At 44.9% G+C, this 20,084-nt stretch overlaps 1 protein-coding gene across 6 annotated transcripts in view; it reads right to left on the bottom strand.

Moving 5' to 3' along the window:
* The window catches only part of ppp2r3b (protein phosphatase 2, regulatory subunit B'', beta), a 23,330-nt gene extending 7,662 nt beyond the window's left edge, over positions 1-15,668 (bottom strand). For 3 of the 6 annotated variants that reach the window (XM_042076995.1, XM_042077006.1, XM_042077021.1), the window contains exons 1-4: positions 15,522-15,668; positions 14,218-14,601; positions 1,862-2,047; positions 409-512 (exon numbers count right to left, since the gene is read on the bottom strand). In XM_042076995.1, the coding sequence (XP_041932929.1) occupies positions 409-512; positions 1,862-2,047; positions 14,218-14,565 (638 nt within the window). In that variant the 5' untranslated portion in view covers positions 14,566-14,601; positions 15,522-15,668. Of the gene's footprint in view, positions 1-408; positions 513-1,861; positions 2,048-2,924; positions 3,148-7,070; positions 7,744-14,217; positions 14,602-15,201; positions 15,342-15,521 lie in introns of those variants that run through there. The other 3 variants (XM_042077004.1, XM_042077029.1, XM_042077011.1) reach the window with 3 other exon arrangements.
* Positions 15,669-20,084: the final 4,416 nt, after the last annotated feature.

Genomic DNA, 20,084 nt, shown 5'->3' with positions numbered 1-20,084 from the left:
AAAGAAATAGAGATCTCCCTTCCAAATGCAGAAGTCTCCAGGCCTGGTGGAAATTAACTTTCAGAATTCATTCTCAAGTCATGTTTTCGGGTCGTACACCAAACGAAAGGGATTATGACATAATGAGCCATTACAAACAAGTCCGTGAGCTGCCTCTCTAATGTCTGCCTCGTGTCTTTGGGGGGAGCCGGAGCATGAATGAAACAAGCACGTTTACTCCACAATAATCAATCAATCAATCAGCAACATGGTCATTCCCCCCCCCCCCACTGCTCTGTATCCAGGTCAAGCTCATATATTCAGAGCTGGACATGCAAGCGCTCCCACGTGGGCCCCATTGTTGTGGGTGACGAGAGCTTTGAAAGCCACGGAGGCGAGTCACACAAAAAAAGCCCCCCATTGTCTTACTTTCTCCACATGGCCACGAACTTGTGAACGGACACGAATCCCGTCCTGTCCCCTCCAGCCGCACAGAACAATGGGGCCTTCCAGTAGAGAGGGCACTCACAAGCCTGCAGAGAGGCAGAGAGAGAGAGGCAGAGAGAGAAAGAGACAGAGACAGAGACAGAGACAGAGACAGAGACAGAGAGAGAGAGAGAGAGAGAGAGAGAGAGAGAGAGAGAGAGAGAGAGAGAGAGAGAGAGAGAGAGAGAGAGAGAGAGAGAGAGAGAGAAAGAGCAATTATAAAACAATAATAAAACAATAGAACTGGTGCAAGTCCCTCCAGGAAGCTGTTCAATAAAACAAAGCCTCCAATACCAGGATACTCTATTGGTTCATGGCACAGTTACAGCACACACTGTCTGAGAGGCTGGGTAAATAACACACAGTAATAACTATGTACTAACTTCACACTCATGCAAAAGTAAGCATGACCCAGCACAAAGGAGGCGATGGAGAAAGAGAGAGAAAGACAGAAAGCAAGGAAGAGAGAAATATAGGATAACGCAAAATAAAAGAAGAGGGTCAACTAATCCCTTTCCAAGTCCCTTTGCAGTGACCACAGGCTATAAACAATGGCAACCTGCAGGAGAGCAGAGTTGAGCAGGCCAAGAGTGAAGTGTATGTGTACGTGTGTGTGTGTGTGTGTGTGTGTGTGTGTGTGTGTGCGTATGCGTATGTGTGTGTGTGTGTGTGTTGATAGTCCAGTTTGTCTGTGTTTTTCCAGCTGTCAGCCCGGTTCTCTCTGATCAGAGCCGGCGGTGCGTCAGCACGGCCAGGGAAAGGCTACTCCCGCTCCGAGGAGGAAGACGAGGCCCGGGCCTTTTCACGCCTGCCGCTCTGACATGCACAAACACCGGTGGCCCGAGGAGAGCAGCTCCTGATTGTGTTTGTTAATCTGTGTTTGTGTTTGTGTATGTGTCGATGTGTTGGGGGGGGGGGGGGGGGGGAACCCATTATCAGCCCAAAGTCCCCAAGGGGAACCAATCAGGCAGTTAAAAGGTCTCTTCAGGTCACGAGTGTGACACACTGTGTGGGAGCCAGGATAATATTTTTCTATTGGTTAGAAGGGAGAGGGTGCGTGACTGTTAGAGTGTGTGAGTGCGAGTGAGTGAGGGAGCGACTGTGTGCGAGGATGAGTGTGTAGAAATTTAAGTGCGAGAGAGAGAGAGAGAGAGACTGTGAGATGGAGAAAGAGAGAGAGAGACTGTGAGATGGAGAAAGAGAGAGCGAGTGAGAGGGATGGAGAGGAGAGGGAGAGTGTGTGTGAGTGAGAAAGGGAGAGAGCGAGTGAGAGCGAATAAAACAGCCCCTCCAACTTGTAAACAGTTATGAGCTTGAGCTAATTACGCTAATGACAACAATTTGCTGGGTGGCAGGGGAGAGCTAGAGGCTACCACGTTACAAATCAGCCTCTTACCTTGGCAACGTTGCCCATGTCTTCAATGGTGGCCCTTTCATTGGGGAATTGGGAAAATATTTTCTCTATCTTGGAAATGAGATGGTCGATGTTGAGGTTGGCTTTGGGCCGCCCCCGAGGGAAGTAGAACTTTGGAACGCTTTCACTTAGCGCCGGCGTAATGGGCTCCTCTTTCTTGACCTGGGCCTGCCAAAACAGACAGAAATAAACACCGTTAGCCACGGGGCTCACCCCCCCCCCCCCTCCCATGCTCACATTACCAACCTCACCCTCAGAAACCACCCCCACCCCTTCCCCATGCCATCCACTCACTCCACCACACCCATTCACAAGAGTTATGGTTGCTCAGCAAATTGCACCTCTATGAACCTTTTCCCTCCTCTCCTCTCCTCTCCTCCCTTCCTCCCAACTACAGCCTCTGCCGGAGCTCAATTAAGATGTGTCAAGTGACATTGGCATGTGTAAAATAGGCCATTAGGAGCCATTTTGCCCGGCGCCAGAGCTCCATGATGGACGCCGCGTGGCTTGGGCAGCAGCGCTTGGCCTCCCAAACCACAATTACCCACCAGAAGGGATGGCTCCGGAGGTGGTGATGGCTAGGACACTTTACAAATACCAAATCATGAGCCCGTAGGCCAGCGCAGGAGGAAAAGTGCCTTTTTTTTTATTATCGGCTACATCATATATTCTTAAAACAAACTTGCGGGAGTTGGAGGCTAAAGTGGTGTTTAAAGTCGCTTTCTGTAATGATGCGGAATCAACCTCTGGTAGCATATTATTAGTGTCATATTAGAGACAATTGAGGCATCTAAAAGGAGGACTGTCCAAACCACTTCCTGTTCAACAAACTGGATGTTTACAGTGCAACTTTTTCAGTGACCGTTAAAGCGGTAGCCTAACTAAAAGCCCAACATCATGAATGACCTAATGCTGTTACTGTGTGTCTGCACACTAACCTGAAGACAGAGGAGCTCCTCTTAAAAAGCAGAAACTGTCATCCCTCATCAGAACCCCCCCTTCCACGCACACAGACTAAGTACGCAGGCTTTAATGGTTGTCCTACCTGATAGGCATGCAAGTGACCATTCAGCAGAGGGACGTCATCCATGTCGTCTTTATGTTTGAAAAAATGTGCCAGAGACCACAGGGGTAAAAAATAACAAGCCATCCTAGCCCCCACCCCCGCCCCCCACAAAAACACACCGGACTTGTTATTAAGTAAGCATTCTGAGAGGAAGCCGCGGACGAAAAACCAGCGGCAGAGCAAACGGATGGGGTAAGAACACCAGAGCAAATAGGGCTTGTGTGCATGGTGTGTGTGTGTGTGTGTGTGTGTGTGTGTGTGCATGGTGTGTGTCTAAGAGTCTCTCTGTTTGGGATGGGAGGGGCCATGGGAGCTTGGAGAGGAACAAGATAACCAGTGACACTATGTCTCTTCGACCACAACAAACACAGCTCTCTCTCTCTCTCTCTCCCTCACACACAAACACACAGTATCCCTTTGACCATCACGCAACAAGCATGCTCGCTCGCTCGCTCACTCACACACTGGCCGTTCTTCCGTGCCACTAAATGAACTTTAATAACTTGCTGAGAAAGGTTCTTTGAGTGTGAAGTTCAAAATACCGCATGACACCAATTACACCACTTACTGAGAACTCACTCCGCTAGCCTAAACTTTTAGCACCACCGCTGGTGGCAAAGTGCTGGCGAGCACCCTTCAGGCAAGGACTTTGAAAGCAGATACGGTTCACTTAAAGTGCCAGCAACGTTTTTAAGACGCACATACCAACACGACTTTAAAACCCCCACCTGCCAGTATTCTGCTCTGCACAGGGAAAATGTGGGCAATTGAATGAGCTTATTACGCTTGGTGTGGAAGAGGCCTGCTGCGCTAGCGTGCAGTCATTCGATAAGGCCAAGATGGCTGGTAAAACTGCCTGCGAGCAGGAGGAGCATCTGCTCTATGCTCCGGGGTCTGCGAGATGCCCGGCGCTCGGCTGAATCTCTGGAATCTAATTCAGAGGCTCAGCTAGCGGCTGTAACACAACACCAGAAGTATGCGGCGGTGGCAGCTGCGAGGTGGGTGGGTGGGCGGAGGCCGGCGCGGAGAGTACGGGTGGAGACCCTCACGCAGTTTTCCATACGCAAGGGCAGGGTGTTAGGGCAGGGGGTGGCATGGCAACTGAAGAAAGAATGAGACCTCTGGGATGTACGATGGGAGTGACAGCTTTGTCTGCGTGGATTTGGACGTGACCGTTGTGTGTCGCGTGGCCTTCGCAGGGGTCTTGCCAGAGTCCGGGGGGGAGGGTGCGTTCCCAATACATGTTTTGAGTACAGTATTTTCCCCTCCCCCCAACAAAGAGAAATATTTAGGAATGTTTCATGAGCAACTATGCTGCAGAGGCCTCATGTCTGTGTTGCTAGATGTGTGTAGAAATGGTATATAGTATTGGGAACGAGCTTATGTGGAGGCGATTACTGCATACATTTTTTAGTCCAGTCCCTGAAAAGAGGGCTCAGAGGAACACTGGAAATCTTTAAAGTGCAAGCAAGGCCATGCAGAAGTTTGAGAGGGGTCTTGGATTTAAACTCTGTATGCTTTAGGGTTGCTTCTGTTCGTTTCTGAAAGGCTTTTCAAATCACACTTCAGATTATGTCCATTAATTTTGCCATGTAGCGTCTGGCCCCATGATGAGACTATTACCTAATTCTATAAAGAAAGGGAAAATGGGATACAACCAGGGTAGGAATTTCACGGCGGCCACGACAGCCATGGCCGTCGTAGCCCCTTGCGTTTGCCGTGACGCCCCTTTGAAAATCAGAGGTTTACAGGCCACGGTGGCCTTGGTGCCCCCTTCTTTCAATATTCTGCTTTGCGTCCTACTAATAGCGATTATATATATATATATATATATATATATATATAGCCTATGGCCTGTCAAAACAATCTTAGCATTCACAGCGCAAATTATGCAGTGGAGAAAGTTAGCGCAAGAAAGAAAGTGCGTCCAAATTCACCCATTCTTCTCAGTTGAACTACTTGCGAAGTAGCCTACTCATCACACAGACATCACAAGTATCACACGAAAGAGCTTTTTCTCAGCTTTTAAACGATGTCAGCCGCTAATTGCTGTGATGAACGGTTCGCGAGAAAAGTAAATAATATCATTCAATTTAATCATAAATTCTACTGAAGGTTTTGCGTCCATCTCCCTACCCATTAATCTCGGCGGAATACTTCACGAACCCCTCGTTTAACACGACAAACCATATATCAGAATAAACAGCAGACCTTACCGAACACAAATGTGTAAAGCAGTCCCCTGTACAGTTAGCCGTTCCAGAGTAATCCCGTTTTGAATTTGCAGTAAATTTCAACATACATGGATGTCTCCAAATTTGGGCTTTAAGTTTTACACTGTGTTTAAATTGTTCCATATCATTTCATAACGGGCCAAATACAAAATAAATATTACAAATGTCGCCTAGATATCGGTAAATCAGAGGACAGCTGACTAAGAGTTTGTGAAAGTAGCCTTAATGATCACAAAATGCTAAGCATGCATCTAGGCTATTTGACTTTCTTAAAGCTGAGCTGTGCATAAATTGTTCCAATACATGATTTCATAACAGGCCAAATATCAAATAAATGTTAAATATAGCCTAGATATCTGTAAATATTAGATGATCAGATGATTTACAGTTATATGTAATGTGTCATGTTTCATGTTTTTGTAATGTTTCATACAGTGATGCAGGTCTACTGCAGTGAATAGGCTAAATACAACTTTTATAGCCTACTACTGTATAGTTAACGTTGGCCTTAGTGCCCGGACATGTGGCCTTTGTGCCCTCCACCAAATATGCCCAACTGAAGGCCAAGTGGCCTTGCCCCCAGAATGTTGAAATTCCAAGCCTGGATACAACAAAGAACTACAAACACGACCCCCCTGGCCGACTGGCAGAAGGTTAGCATCTCTAGTCTACTGGCTCTCACGGTGGAATGAGCGGCCCATCTGTAGTCTCACAAGCATCCAGCCCGTGTATGCACTAAAAACAGCACCGTGTGATGAAGCATGCCAGCTAGTCAGCCACTGTTTACACAACTAGGGAATCTCACAACTCAATCTGTCTGGGTGATATTTAGTAAGCAGCGACCATGATATTCTCAATTACATCACACCCTCGCGCACATAAAACAAGCAAGCAGCCACACCGTGGAGAAGATGTGACGACTGATAAAGGTGGCATGTGGGTGAGCGAGCGAGCGGCTCTCGCATCGTAGCGTGGCAAGTGGTCGTCCACTTGACCAACTTAAAATCACAAGTTTGTTTACTGTCCAGATCACCAGTCAAAGAGGAGCCTGACTCGCATACTGTAGGTGAACGCAGACAAAGGCAGGCATGCTCAGAGACAACACTGAAGAGACGCAGAGTTAAAAAAACGAGCCTTGGTGTTATTAAAAACACAGTGACTCGGGGTCCTTATAAGGCTTCTGGGCCTTTCTAGGGGTTTCTAGGGGCAGCTCTTTGATGTGCCTCTGTGTAGTGTTAGCGCTGGCAGCGAGCTGGCTGGGATGCTGTTAATCTTTGCCTGGGACTCTCAGCGTCAGTCATGTCTATAAAAGGGAATGCGCACCTCCTGTCAGAGAGAGAGAGAGAGAGAGATCTGAAATTTCTCCTCCTCTCTCCCATAGCTCATTCCCTCTCTCTCTCTCTCTCTCTCTCTCGCTCTCGTTCTCTCTTTCTCTCCCTCCACTCCTGCTTGCTCTCTCTTCATGCTAAACATTAGTAGGCTCCTGAGCCTAGTCGCTAATCCTTGTGACATCCCAGCACACTCACAAGAATGCCACAGTGACGGTCAGAGTTGCAAGGGCAGCCTGCCCTACCCCGCTCAACAACGCCAACACTGGCAAACCCCACAAATAGGTAAGCAAGCAAGCAAATAAATAAATACATAATTAAAAGGCCTATGTATAAAAAAACAAGTCCACTCCAACTCCCACCCACTGAATAAAAGGGAAGGGGAGGGTATTTAAGTGAAGACTACAACACAGAGTACCCCCCAAAAAACAGAGGATTTCAGTCAACCCCAGACCACTGGTTAGGCTTGCTTTTAGATAGTAGAATGGGGTGGTTAAGTGCAAGTTAGCTGAAACACAAACATATAGGCACACCATGGCGAGCCAAGTTAGGAGACCACCTGCCTGTCCCTGCTGGAAGGCACGGAGCCTCTTCTTGAAGCGTGATGGCAGCACAAAGTCGCAGCCGCGGGCCAGCAGGGCCAGCTCCTTCCTCAGGTCCGGGTCCTGCCGTAGAGACAACTCCTTCATCCTCATCTTCCTCCTCCTGTTCACCAGCTAATGCTCCCGGTGACAACGGCGATGAAGAATGTCCAGAGACCACACACACACACACAGGCACCCACGCACAAGCTTACTACTCAACTGACCAAGTGACTGTCCAAGGCACACGGCTAACTAAAAGCCCCGACAGACGGCGAGGGTGCAGGAGCAGGAGCAGGAGGAGGGGGTGCTGCTGTGAGAAGAGCTTACTGTAAACAGTCCCTCCGTCCGGCCCGGGATAATCTTCCTCTGTGAACTGTGGTACTGTCCCAACACATGCAGCATAAACACATGTGTGACTGCGCGCACACACACCGACACACACACACACCAAGCTACTCAACGCACTGCTTTCCTTTATCGGACTGCAGGCAAGAGGCTTCTTAGTTGGGTGAGGGAGCGGCTGAAAGGGACTGGCAGCTGCTGTCCTGAGCCCCCTGCAATGCTCACACAGACTGCTTTGCCTGTCCTTCCATGCATCCCACCCTGCCTGCCTAAGGTCACATACACACACCGACCGACACACACACACACACACACACACACACTAACACACTAGTCACAGAGGAGATAGGGGTGAGGGTGTTTCTGTGTGTGTGTGTGTGTGTGTGTGTGAGACTAGGAAAGAGAGAGGGTGGGAATGAGTCTGCCTTTTCCAGTTTGGATTCCATTGCACTCGCAGAAGGTTATGTAAAGAGACAAACCTGTTGTTTTGGGAGCCTCGTGTTTGACGGCTGAACGCTAATGACCATGTCCTCCACATCATTATGATCATCACCATAGCGCCTGCTCTCTACTCATTTTACAGACTAATGAACAATTGTGCCGGTACAATGTGACTTACCAGTTAGTTTAAAAAGCCTGTTAAGTCCAAACAACTTGAAAAGCCTTCCTATTTGTGTCCCAAATCATGTCTGTGTAATGGAGAGTTGTCATCATTAGATTATTTCATGAAGGCTTTGATTCCGGTATTTTCTCTAAAGACATTTTGTCGCACTGTAAGCAAGTGATACACTTGAATATGGCCTTCTCAAAACAACAGGGCTTTCCTTGCTGTATTTCAAAAAAGGCAAAAAATAATAGCGATAAAGAAACCGACCGAGAGTCCGCTTGTGGACTTTGTTTATTTTGCCTTCCAAGGCTGCAGCTTCCAGCCATTCCATATCTTATTATAGTTGACAAGACTTAGTCGGTAAGTGTTGGTGGAGGTGGGGGAGGTGTTGAATTCAAAGAATGATGGCTGAACCAGTCTCGGACTATTAAAAGCCCCAACATGCACTGTTTGGGCATCACTACGAAACACGAAACAGGAGCTGCAGAAAACAGAGGTATCTTTAGTGCTGGCAAACATCCGCTCCTCAACTGACAGCAATTACATCAATTCCCCTGTAAACATGCTGATCCAAAAGAAACCCTAGCAATAGCTACTTTGGTACCCCTCCCTCCCTCTCCTCACATACACCTGCAAACAACCGTTATTGTTTTCAAAACAAGCTTAATGAGCATAAATGGATTTGGACAGCCGCCAAACCGGTGCTCACGTTTAAGCAAAAATATAAATAAATAAATAAATAAATAAATAAATAAATGGAAATAAAATTGCAGCATGAGCCACAACCCTAAACGAAATAAAGAATATTGTGTTTTTGAATTATCTGTATTTTTCTTTTCTTTAGGGGCGCATCACAAGATCTGTTATGCTTTTCAACTCCGCAGTGGCCAATCCTGACCTCCGGTAGCAGGAAAGAGTGTGCTTCCCATACGCTGTCTGAATGCAGCTGATGTGCCGTTTTATCATCCAACATACTGGTCAACATGCAGCGCACAAATGGAACGTGCGTACCGGCACAAATCAAAAACCACAGGAGGGCCAAAGTAAACTTAAAGCGGGAGATTTGATGATTCTGTTTTTCTGTCACAGCTTTGTGGGAAAGCCCCCCCCCCCCAATGAACAACAGGGGGGGCCACATGATGACGACAAACCTCTGCAGTGTTTCACACACACGGCTCCCTACTCTGACTGTTGGCTCAGTGTGCAGCGCGTGGCTTGGAGATGATGGTGGGCTGGTACTGACTGAACGGGTAGGCCATGGGTATTTTCTATGTGTGCAAGAAGGGGGCCAGCCAGCGAGTGTGCCAGCGAGCCAGCTGTCTCTGCCAATGCTGCCACTCTGCACAGAGCAGCTGTGCGTCCCATCACCGAAGCCCACCGCACACGCACGCGCACACACGGGTCAAAGTGGGGCAAGCCAATGGACATGCTTTAGCCCCCCTCGCCCCCCCAACGCAATTGGAAAATACATCAGGGCGTCTGTAATGCACTAAACAGACATGTATGATTCAGATATGTGGCTGAAATGCCCCGCAGTACTGAGAGATAAGCACCACGAAGGAACTAAATGCCACATTCCGTATATTACTGTGTCCTGAGCCCATTGCATAACGCTCACAGGGTAGAGTGACCTAAACGACCAGTGGCTGACGCTGTGACATTAGCCATGTCAGAAGAGCAGACACAAACACAGGGCAGGGTAGAGTGTTTTGGTGGTCACACACACACACTCACACACACACACACACACACGTTTAGGTGGTGACACTGTACTAGCCATGTCAGAACAGCAGTCCCACACAGACACACACAAAAATTTGCAATCCAAGCTAGAAATTTAGGGAGAAAAACATAGGAATGCTGTTTGACCATGAGTTGCTTCCCTCCCATAAGCACGTCAATAGCATCATGAGTGCATCCAGATCCATTACTACCACTGCTCCCACAATCCCCTTTCACACCTTCCCAGTCTCCGAGCTGGAGAGCGATCTTACTCGGAGTTGAAGAACATGTTGTTTGGCAAAGCAACAGCCTGCCCCAAGTCATTTTGAACTTTATGGAAGGAATTTAACAGCATAAGACATGAACAGAATATGTTTTTTTTCTTAAAAAGAGGAAACTTCGGGTGAAAGTCTGAGACAGGACAGAAAGGAAATCTGAGGTTTTTGAGACAAAGAGCTGAGGGGAAGTTAATCATTCATAAGTGTTTTATTTCTTCGGAGCCCTTTATGCAGAATCCACAGATGTCTCACGAATGGCCCAAAAGGGCAGACAACAGTTGTTCTGCATTTGAGAAACACAAAACACAGTCTGGGGGAAGATTTTAAGCAGTCAGCATTAATTTCTTCTTCAAAAGTAACAACCTAACAAATAAAACCTTTGAATCCTAGAAAGAAAATGCCAAACCAGAAGTAGTGGGAGGACATTCTGAGTAAGACATATTTTCCTCTGAGGGCTAAGCAACCCTGGAGGTCAAATGTGATGTTGAAATCTGTACAAGATGGGCTACTAATAGGCCCTGAATGTAGGCTGTCAATAGGCATTTACCATCACTGGGCCACACCATGGCCTGCACTTTAAATAATGTGGGATTAATGTCCATTGCTTACAAGCAACATGGAAAGACAAAATGTAACTTCACGCTAAAAAGAAAGAACAAATGTCGATAAAAGATCAATAAAGCAATCGTTCCATCTCTGGTCCATTCTCACACTCTCAAGAGTGAAAGTATTGTGCAGACGGACTTTAAAAATAACTGGGACCGGGATGGGCCACTGGCAGCATTCTCGCAGGCCCTCAGTCTCCAAATTAGCCCACCTCGCCCACATCCATCCATCACCTCGCCCACATCCATCCATCACAAATAGAATCAAATCGCGATCGAGACAATGACCAGCGGCCACTTATTGTGACAATTAGCAGCGTATGACCGCGCCGCATTCCCTCACACTGTATTACACGGCCGACGCATCTGTGCACACAGCACCCAGCACGAAGCTGCTGGGGCCGGGTTTCTGAGTAGCTAATTCCCACACAAGGGAACCAAGGCTATCTTTGTCGGTGTCTTGTGTCAATGTTAGGAGCAGCTGTCTCGGGCTGCATTCGGCATGACGTTAATTGAATTTTTAACTAATCCTTTGAAGAATGCATTTGTATTCTGGAATTCCTTTGCCCCCCCTGCTTAAAATAGAGCATGACTCGACGCTAGAGCCGAATCCCCTTAATGCTCTCTGACAAGCTGCGGGCAAACGCTTGCTTGCGTCACATGCCAGAAAATATGAAATGTACAACAGTTGTCCCGTCTGCCGAACAGTGCCAAACAGGTCGCCGGAGCGCCTGAGAAAAGAACTAGACACGGAAATCAAAGCCTCTTCACATCTGTCAAAGCTCTTTCCCCCTCTCCCAATGAGAAATCGTATTAAGCAGAAGTACAGAAAATGGCAAAGCTTATGACAGAGATTCATTGCTCGCAGATGTCTTTCAAAGGATGAGGGGGTTGCGGGGGATGGAGTGGGACCATTATCGAAAAAATCTTCAGAAACAATAGCTGAAATTATACCAGGCTGTCCTCTTCCTCCATTTTCCACTTTTTTATGGCTATGGAGACCCATTATGCCAATCCAGCTCCACCAATCTTCTAAACAGAAATTGGTCTTTGCCTTCACTGCTTGACCACATATATTACACAAGGGAAACTTTTATAAAATCTGAGGTAGTGCAGCCAGAAAGAGAGCTGACATTCACACACGCGCCACGATATAAAAGCTGACATTCACACAGCACGTGTCACGCACGGAGCAGGCCCAACAACCTGTGCTCACAACAGCTCGGCTTCTAGACAGCTGTTGCACCCTCCATTGACCTGACCTGACACCTCCCCCCAAAATTACCCAGCTGTGATGTAGCCTTGCCCACACCAACCTGACCCTCTAACCCGAGCCCGCCCTGGGCAGGCCATCAAAACAAGTTATCCCAGAGGTAGGCCTAGTTTCTATTCCTCGAGGGGGACACGGGTGGTATGTTTATTTGTGTTTGTTCTGGTTGACAACTGGGCTGCATTTAGATAAAAAAAAAAAAAAAAAAAACCTCACTTCCTTCCACTAGGGTATACGAGTAATGAAAAAGAGAACACCACAACTGCTATCAAACTCGTCACATGCTGAACCATTTGAGCTGAGTGAACGCCTACAACAAAGCTAAACATACCCTAAAACATTCAAAACGCCCCATGCAAATGAACTGACAGGCTTAAGATGACTTAAGGGCATCATATCAGGAATTACTAAAGGAAAGGGGATTTGGCAGTCTCTTCACAAAGACAGCCTGGTTGGGTCAGACTGACTGCTTGTCTCATTGACATGCGACCAAGCGGGCCGACGCAGGGTGCGTCAGCTGTCTTGAAGTCTCACTGTCGTAAGGCTGCAGACACTCAGATCTATAATCTGTTTCTTATCACTCTCATTGCCAAATGTGTTAAGTGCTGCTATTGAATCTCTTCAGATTTAGTATGTAAAGTCCTACATGCACAAAGTAGTGTCTACAGACACACAGGCAAGTTTATAACAAAATGTAAAACAAAGTCATTATTATTATCCATCCCCAAACGGCAGTAGCTTTCTGCAACGACTGATTTCTCTGATGGACATTGTAATTCATGTCGTTTATCCAACTCACAGGGGCTCTATAATCTAAACAATGCCCAATGTGGTAAAGACACAGAGGGGCTACAATCCCCCTTGGAGACCCACCCCACATGGATGACCACCAACGGTGGGAGCGGCCCATTATCATTCCACTGCCTGACAGGATCACAGAGCCTGCGCCGCTCACTCCGTGCCCAGTGTCGGGTGGGGTGGGGGTGGGGCTGGGGCTGGGTGGAACACATGGAAAGTATTTTAGCAGAGTAACACAACAAGCAGGCACAGGCGCGCACACACACACAAAGACTGACAGACATGCCGGCTCCATTATCCTGTGTCTGAGGTGGACACTGGATCCAGGCTTTAGGCTGGCAAGGCCACTCAGCATCCTCTTGTGGTAAGACAGGGGAAAGGAGATGAGAGACATATCTCTGGCCCTTTAACTTGATCATGGCAAGACAGAGCTCAGCCTTTTCCGACCTTGAGTGTTTTCATATTATTTTCAAAAGCACTGTGGTCATATAAGGCCTAGGCTGAATATATTGACAAATAGACTATTCATATATAGGCATCTCATAACAGGCTCATGCTGTTGCTGGACATGCGGAAATAAACATGGTCATGCATGTTTAACACATAGGCCTAGCCCTTCAGCCATATTGCAACCCCCAAAATCACACTGATCGAAAGCTTTGTCCACTGTCTGATCCCTTCAGGGCGCACTACTCTTTTAATGGTTCTAGTACTGGACATTCAGCCAATGCTGGCAAGGGGGTGAGGGAGGGCACAAGCGCGCGCACACAGAGATACAGACACGAACACAGACACAGACACACACACAGGGCCTAAAGGTGGATCAGAAATCATCATCCCTCCCTTTACAGTCACAGTGGACTTACCTTTTTAAATAGGCTTCACAGACTTTTTAAGGTCAGCAGAACCGAAATGCCAATACCAAATAAAGCCATCTTACAGTGACAACAAATAGAGGATATTCCCTTACAAGGATGTAAAGGATGTTGTTGACTAGACATTGAACAGTTCCATTTCATACTGCATGACTGAAATGCATGATGTGATTCAGGGAGTAACTTACATGTAGGCCTGAGTATAATACATTTGGACACAAGTGTCCACCTACTGGCTAAATAAAAAATGTGCTTAGATGCGATGCCTTTATCAAAGGGAACATCATTAAGGAGGATGAAGTGGATGTGCACTCTCTCACCCGTTGCACTGGCACAGAGCTAGCAAACCTAGCAGGTCAGAGACCCTGACCGCAAAACAACAAAATCTAACCATGGCTGCAGGCTGCTAAGATTGATGGATGTGAGGATGTATGTACATATAATATATGGGGCAATATTTTGGATAAAAAAAAAAATCTGCTTACTAGTAAGACCTGTTACATACAGTGGGCCATTGCTTACTGACTAAAAGCACAGAGGTTTTTCTCCAAACATAATCAGGAATAGTTGTCCCTCTGTAACTGAGCCCATGCACACGCACTCACTCAATAAGAGACAAGCAGCCCTACCTTCTTGGTGCTGACAGAGCGTCGCGGAGCCCTTGCACTGGACCCCACACGGGCAAGACCTCCACTGGCAGAAGGCAACGTCGAAGATGGAGGGTTGGATGCAGTACAGCCAGGTGTTGAAGTCCTGTCAGGTGTGCCCTTATTGATAGGTGAGTGGCCATTCTCACTTAACAAGGAGGTACTATTGTCTTTGCCGTCCCCTGAGCCCAGTTCGATCTTGTCTCCATTCTTGATCTTCCAGAGGTATTCCTTCAGGACCACCTGAGTGTTGGACTCACTCAACCAATTCAGGAAGAGTTCATCCACTTTCATTTTGAGGACGGGCTGTAAGACTTGTGGTGATGGCATGTCTTCTTTTTTTATAAAGGCACTCAGCAAGGTAATCTGCAGGCAGATGTAGCATGGAATAAGCAAGAGCAAATTAACGTAACGTTACAGCTAGTTCATTGCAAACTTAATACAATGATATTTCATACTAAACTTCAATGACAAAGTTTGACACTTTACGCAGAGGTGAGGATGGAGGGCTCTCTCGCGAGTCACTTGCTTATCACTGTAGTTAATTTATGAATTATCTAACCTTCTTTGACGTATAAAAACAGCAGAATAATTTGCCCTCACAATTAAGGTTAGCCATACATTACCTTGTTTTGTTAATTGATGAGAATATTAACTAGTTTGAAGGACGTACATCATATGATCCTTACAAAAGGGCACCTTCTACACACTAAGAAGATAGATAGATAGATAGATAGATACTTTATTGATCCCCAGGGGAAATTCAAGAATGCCTCGGTCTCTGTTTTGATACACGTTAACGTTATGTCTGGGATTTGTTCGGGATATGTTCGGGTGAGTTAACGCTTCCTTTTATGGATAAACGCCACTCATAACTTTAATCAATGTGAAAATGGTATCCACTCACTAACGTTAGCCAACCCTAGCATAAGTTATGAAGCCAGTGAAACAGACGAACCAACTTACGTTAACATCAGAGACTCACAAACGTCTTCCCGGTACCGTTAACGTTAGTCAACTTAAAGTCAACCATCGAAGCATTCGTATGCAATGTTAAGCATGTAGAAATGCAGTTTTGTTTACAGTTGCTGCAAGCAAATGGGTGCCTATCAAAGAGACACACACGCTAGGCCAAGTTAGCTGGCTCAATAACGCTGTTCAGTGGGAAGCTAGGCTAGTTTAATCAGATGGCTATTAGCAAGCAGAAATGTGAAACGACAAAGGTAAGCATGCATTTAAATAAATAACAAGGATGAAAAAATGCTCGTATCGGCAGTATAACTTACATTTCACAGTTTCCAAGAGTTTTTTTGTAACTAGCAAATGCCAACTTATGTCATTTTTGTACTCATTTCTTCACCGGGGTTCGCTTTGAATTCGAATTCTCGTTTCCCCAGGTTACCGGGAAACACTTTTATCGCGAGAATAGGATATGACGCGGGGGCTCCGACCAGAGCCATATCTACCGCTCTGGTTCCGACACTTCAGCTCCCTAGGACTGTCCCTAGGGTAATCAATACTGCCAAATCAATACTGCCTGGCCTACCTAAAATATTAGTCATCAATAGCATAAGTATTTTACATTCAGCAGGAGTAGAGTTTAGATATTACATAGCAACTTAACACGTAGGCCTAACTTATTTTTTACAATAATTAAATCATCAACCAGTTTTGAAAGTTATTTTGAAGAAAATAAATATGTGTAGGCCTACTTGCTAATAGCAGTAGTGTAGGCCTATTGTGCATCAGGCAGCTTTCCATAGCTTTCCATCACAGATTGTGCAGCTTTCTCGCCCACTAAACCAATACAGGCAAAATGTTTTTGGGATAGAAGGCTACTGAACCAATCTGAATGAGAATGCAGGCTGTTGCTACAATCTGATTCTCTTAAACAACCTATCAGGTTTTCCATCACTGCACTTGGATAAGTCAGCCAAAAGTGCATTTCATAGCCTACAACAACACATGTATTTTAGGATGTTGTGTTGGCAGGAATGTTAGTCATAGTCACAGTAAGTCCACAAGAGATGGCTATCAGAGGTACACTGAACTGCTGATCGGCTTGCTGAATTTACAGCATCTACTCAGAGAGATCACTCAAGACTTCACTTCAGATTGGTCTGTGCTTCCAGAACTCAGATGGCCAACAAGTTTACCGGGTTGGTCTGTTAACCAATTTAACTTAAGGATAAAAATATATATATTGTCTGTTATGTCTTGTTATATTCTCTTTGGCCAACAAGTTTACCGGGTTGGTCTGTTAACCAATTTAACTTAAGGATAAAAAAAAAATATTGTCTGTTATGTCTTGTTATATTCTCTTTGTAAGGGATTCAAAAACTATGTCTTGCTATATTATCTTTCTAAAGCTATTTGTGTTGCACACTTGTGTGGACTACTTTTTCCAAACCCCTGAACTGTTTTATCATGTATGAAGACACTGAATATTTTTGGCTACCTGTAATTTAATGGGAAGTTTAGCTTGTCTGCTGACTAAAAAATGTAACAGGCCTCGGATAGTATCCGTAATTATATTCAGGAGAGACATTCTTACATATCTGCTGAGGCATAGTTGAATATTTTAGATAGAAATTGTTCTGCCCACCATGAATAAATGTATTTGTGCACTATACAGTGTACAATGTATTTGTGCTAATACAGTGTGTGCCTACACACAAGAAACTGAACCAAAGGTCACCGATGGCAAACGGGGAGAAAAAATGTGCTAATCAAAATCTTAAATCGTATTTATTCCTACATCACAGATTAAAACAATAAGACCCGCCCAGAGGAAATGGGAAAAGGTCAGCAAGTGGAGGATAGGAAAACAGAGAGAATTGCTTTTTTGCTGAATAATACATCAGAGCAAAGAAGACACCATTAACTGCAAATAATAGAGGAGGAAGAATCATCTCGGTAAGCTCTGATAAAAACTTTATATAAATGAAAATCATGTTAATCCAATGTATATAGTTATTGTATTGTATATAGAGTGAAGACAATACATAGGAATATGAATGGCATTAATGTAATCTAAAAGTTATACCAAAAACTGATTGTATACATAATCAACCCCCCCCCACCCCTTGAAAGGAACTATTCTTGTGATTATACTAACTGGTAAAAACATGAGGATGTGATTTACATTCAAAATATTAAATGTGTAGCATGATACATATACTGTAATTACTTAACAGAAAACAAAAAACAAAAATATCAGTCTAATTTTCTAATTACATTTCAGGGATACACCACTTTTAGGAAAACATGCATGTCGTCTTTGCACAATTTTGTCCTTGTAAACCAAACCCTCATTTTCTTTGCTTGAATAACAATGATTCATCTGTGTCTGATTCAGACATTCTCTGGTTTCTTCTCTTGCGTTTTTATTCTGCACGTGTTGTGCTGCTTGGAGACAGTGCACAAGTTTATTGATTGTTTCGAGGGAGTCATCTCAGACAACAAGGCACCCCCGCAGCTTTCACTGAAAAAAACGAGATGAGCACTACAGTACAAAGAGGACATATCTGGAAAAAGGCATGCTATGGCAAATTCCCTTTATTTAAGCATACAGTATGCATGCCGGAGATGGATCTGATACTGTTTATCACTGTGTTCCCAAAAAACATACCAACAGACTGATTTCATTGAAAGATATCGTACAGAAAATAACTATGGCTATAGTACAATAGAGCCCATCTAAGATTTTGGAAGATATTATAATTTGCAATAGATGTGTGCCAATAACTTTGAAATGCCTTTTTTCTTATCATATTCTCCTTAAGACTCATTTACGGCTGACACCATCATCATGAACAGGAACCGAATGGTGATTAGAGAAAAAAACCCAAGCTTTAGAGGTCACAGAGTTAATCAAGATTGGCCACTATGAAGCTCAAAGAACAGATGGCTTGTCACTTTAGCTATTTTAGACGAGACTAAAGGGGCTTGGTCAGTCTTGTACGGATTTGCACATGTACGTGTGCCTTAGCACCATTTGACGAGTTTCCCATTTCATGATGTGAACCACTTGATTTTTCCTTCAGTTTTGCTTGATATCACGATCATATATGAGATGGTCTATTGTTGAATTTACTGATTGATTTGTTGTATGCTCTTGTAGTGAAGGCCTTAAGTCTATAGGAGATGCTCCGAGCAGTCGTCACAAGGTTAGAGAGCACAGCGCGCTCTTCCACAACAGCCTCGGGCTCACTCACAGCGGAGAGCCTGGCCGTAGGGACAGAGTAGGCTGTGGGTCTGAGGGCCTCTGTGTTGGTGTGGTTCACCGTGGTGAACGTTATCGATGTGATTCTCTTGATTGCCTCCCTTGATAGCAACAGTAACTCCGCCAGTGTATGGGGGAGGGGGAGGGGGGTGGGGTGGGGAGTGGAGGTGGTGTATGGAGGCGGGGTGTGGGTGGGGGGTAGTGGAGTTGTAATCAGAAAGTTCTTTGTTCTCAGTAACACAGACATTAAATTAGGCTTTAATCAATAACAGAAATGAATGGAAGTGGAAATTTCAGGTCCAAAAAATTCCTGACTTGGAAACTTTTTGGAAACATAATTAGGACAAACATTTTCCCCCCACTAAGCATAGCCTGTGTTGTTGTTTTGTCTTGACGTGGGGGACATTTCAAAGCAAATCTAAAACCCATGTGAATAAGTAGGGATCCTTAGGAAAATTTAGTTTTTTTTTAAGCATCCATTTGTTCACTGCAATCTACTTAAGCTTTACCCTGGTGATCACATGGCTGAAATTTGTCAAATTAAGGAATGCTTTTTTATACCCAAACCGCTATGCAACATCCCCAGTTCCACAGTAGATTAAATATATTTTTTTCAATTGGCCTACCTCTATATAAATAACTTATTTGTACATGTCATATCTATATTGTCAAACATCTACAATGGAGACTCATAAACTTGAAACTGCAGCCATTCCTAAATGGTATTACATTTTGGGACAGTATTTTACACAAAAATATCTGAATTTTATCAAAGAGCTTTTTGAGTTTCCTAAAAAAAACAACAAATCAATATATATTTGGGTTAGAAGTTAGAATGCTGCCTTTAGACTATTACGTGGTTTCTCTCAAGTGAGTACAATGTAATATTTGGGTGGTGTCTTTTTTCCACTCCATCTCTTAAACCACATTATGCATGAAATCTAGTTGCAAGCTGGTGCTTCGTGGAAAATGTTCATCTTTGCCCATAAAAATTGAAATTGGCTTTAACAATGTCAAGTTTATTTTCTGCAAATTAAAACCATGTGTGTTTCGCTGTGAGGTGAGTAGTCTGTTGTCTTAAAAAAAAAAAGAAAAAGAAAACTCCACATGGACTGATACTTAAGGAGTCTCACTCTGAATCACCAGTCCAGCTCAAAGCCGCGGAGCAAATGGAAGTGAGTATGTGTAGTTTGGCAGAGCACCGGGGTCATGTGTTACATTTTAAAACATTAGCTCATGCTTAACAAGTAACTCTGTGGTCACTCCTTCTCCACTGAATCGGAAACTCTACATCACTAACTGTACTGTAGGTTTTTGAACATTCTAAGTTCCGCAACAATTGAAGGTTCTAAAATTCTATGTTGAATTCAATGAACCCAGATATTCTTTAGAACGTTCATTTCCCAACATTCCCGTCACACCGGTGTGACGGTACTCCTTTAAGGGTTAATATGGAGCCAAAGGCCGGGGGGAGAACCCCTCATTGGTCCAAGAACGCCACATAAGAGTGTAGCCATTTCCCATTGCGACTACAAAGATGCTCAGACATGTGTTACGATGTCCTCAAGGTGACTTTGAGGAAAACATATTGAACTCTGCATTCCGTCTCAAAATGCATACAGTG

This window comes from Alosa sapidissima, chromosome 2, assembly GCF_018492685.1.
Source record: "Alosa sapidissima isolate fAloSap1 chromosome 2, fAloSap1.pri, whole genome shotgun sequence".
NCBI lineage: Eukaryota > Metazoa > Chordata > Actinopteri > Clupeiformes > Clupeidae > Alosa > Alosa sapidissima.
This window is presented reverse-complemented; position numbering and strand designations above follow the sequence as displayed.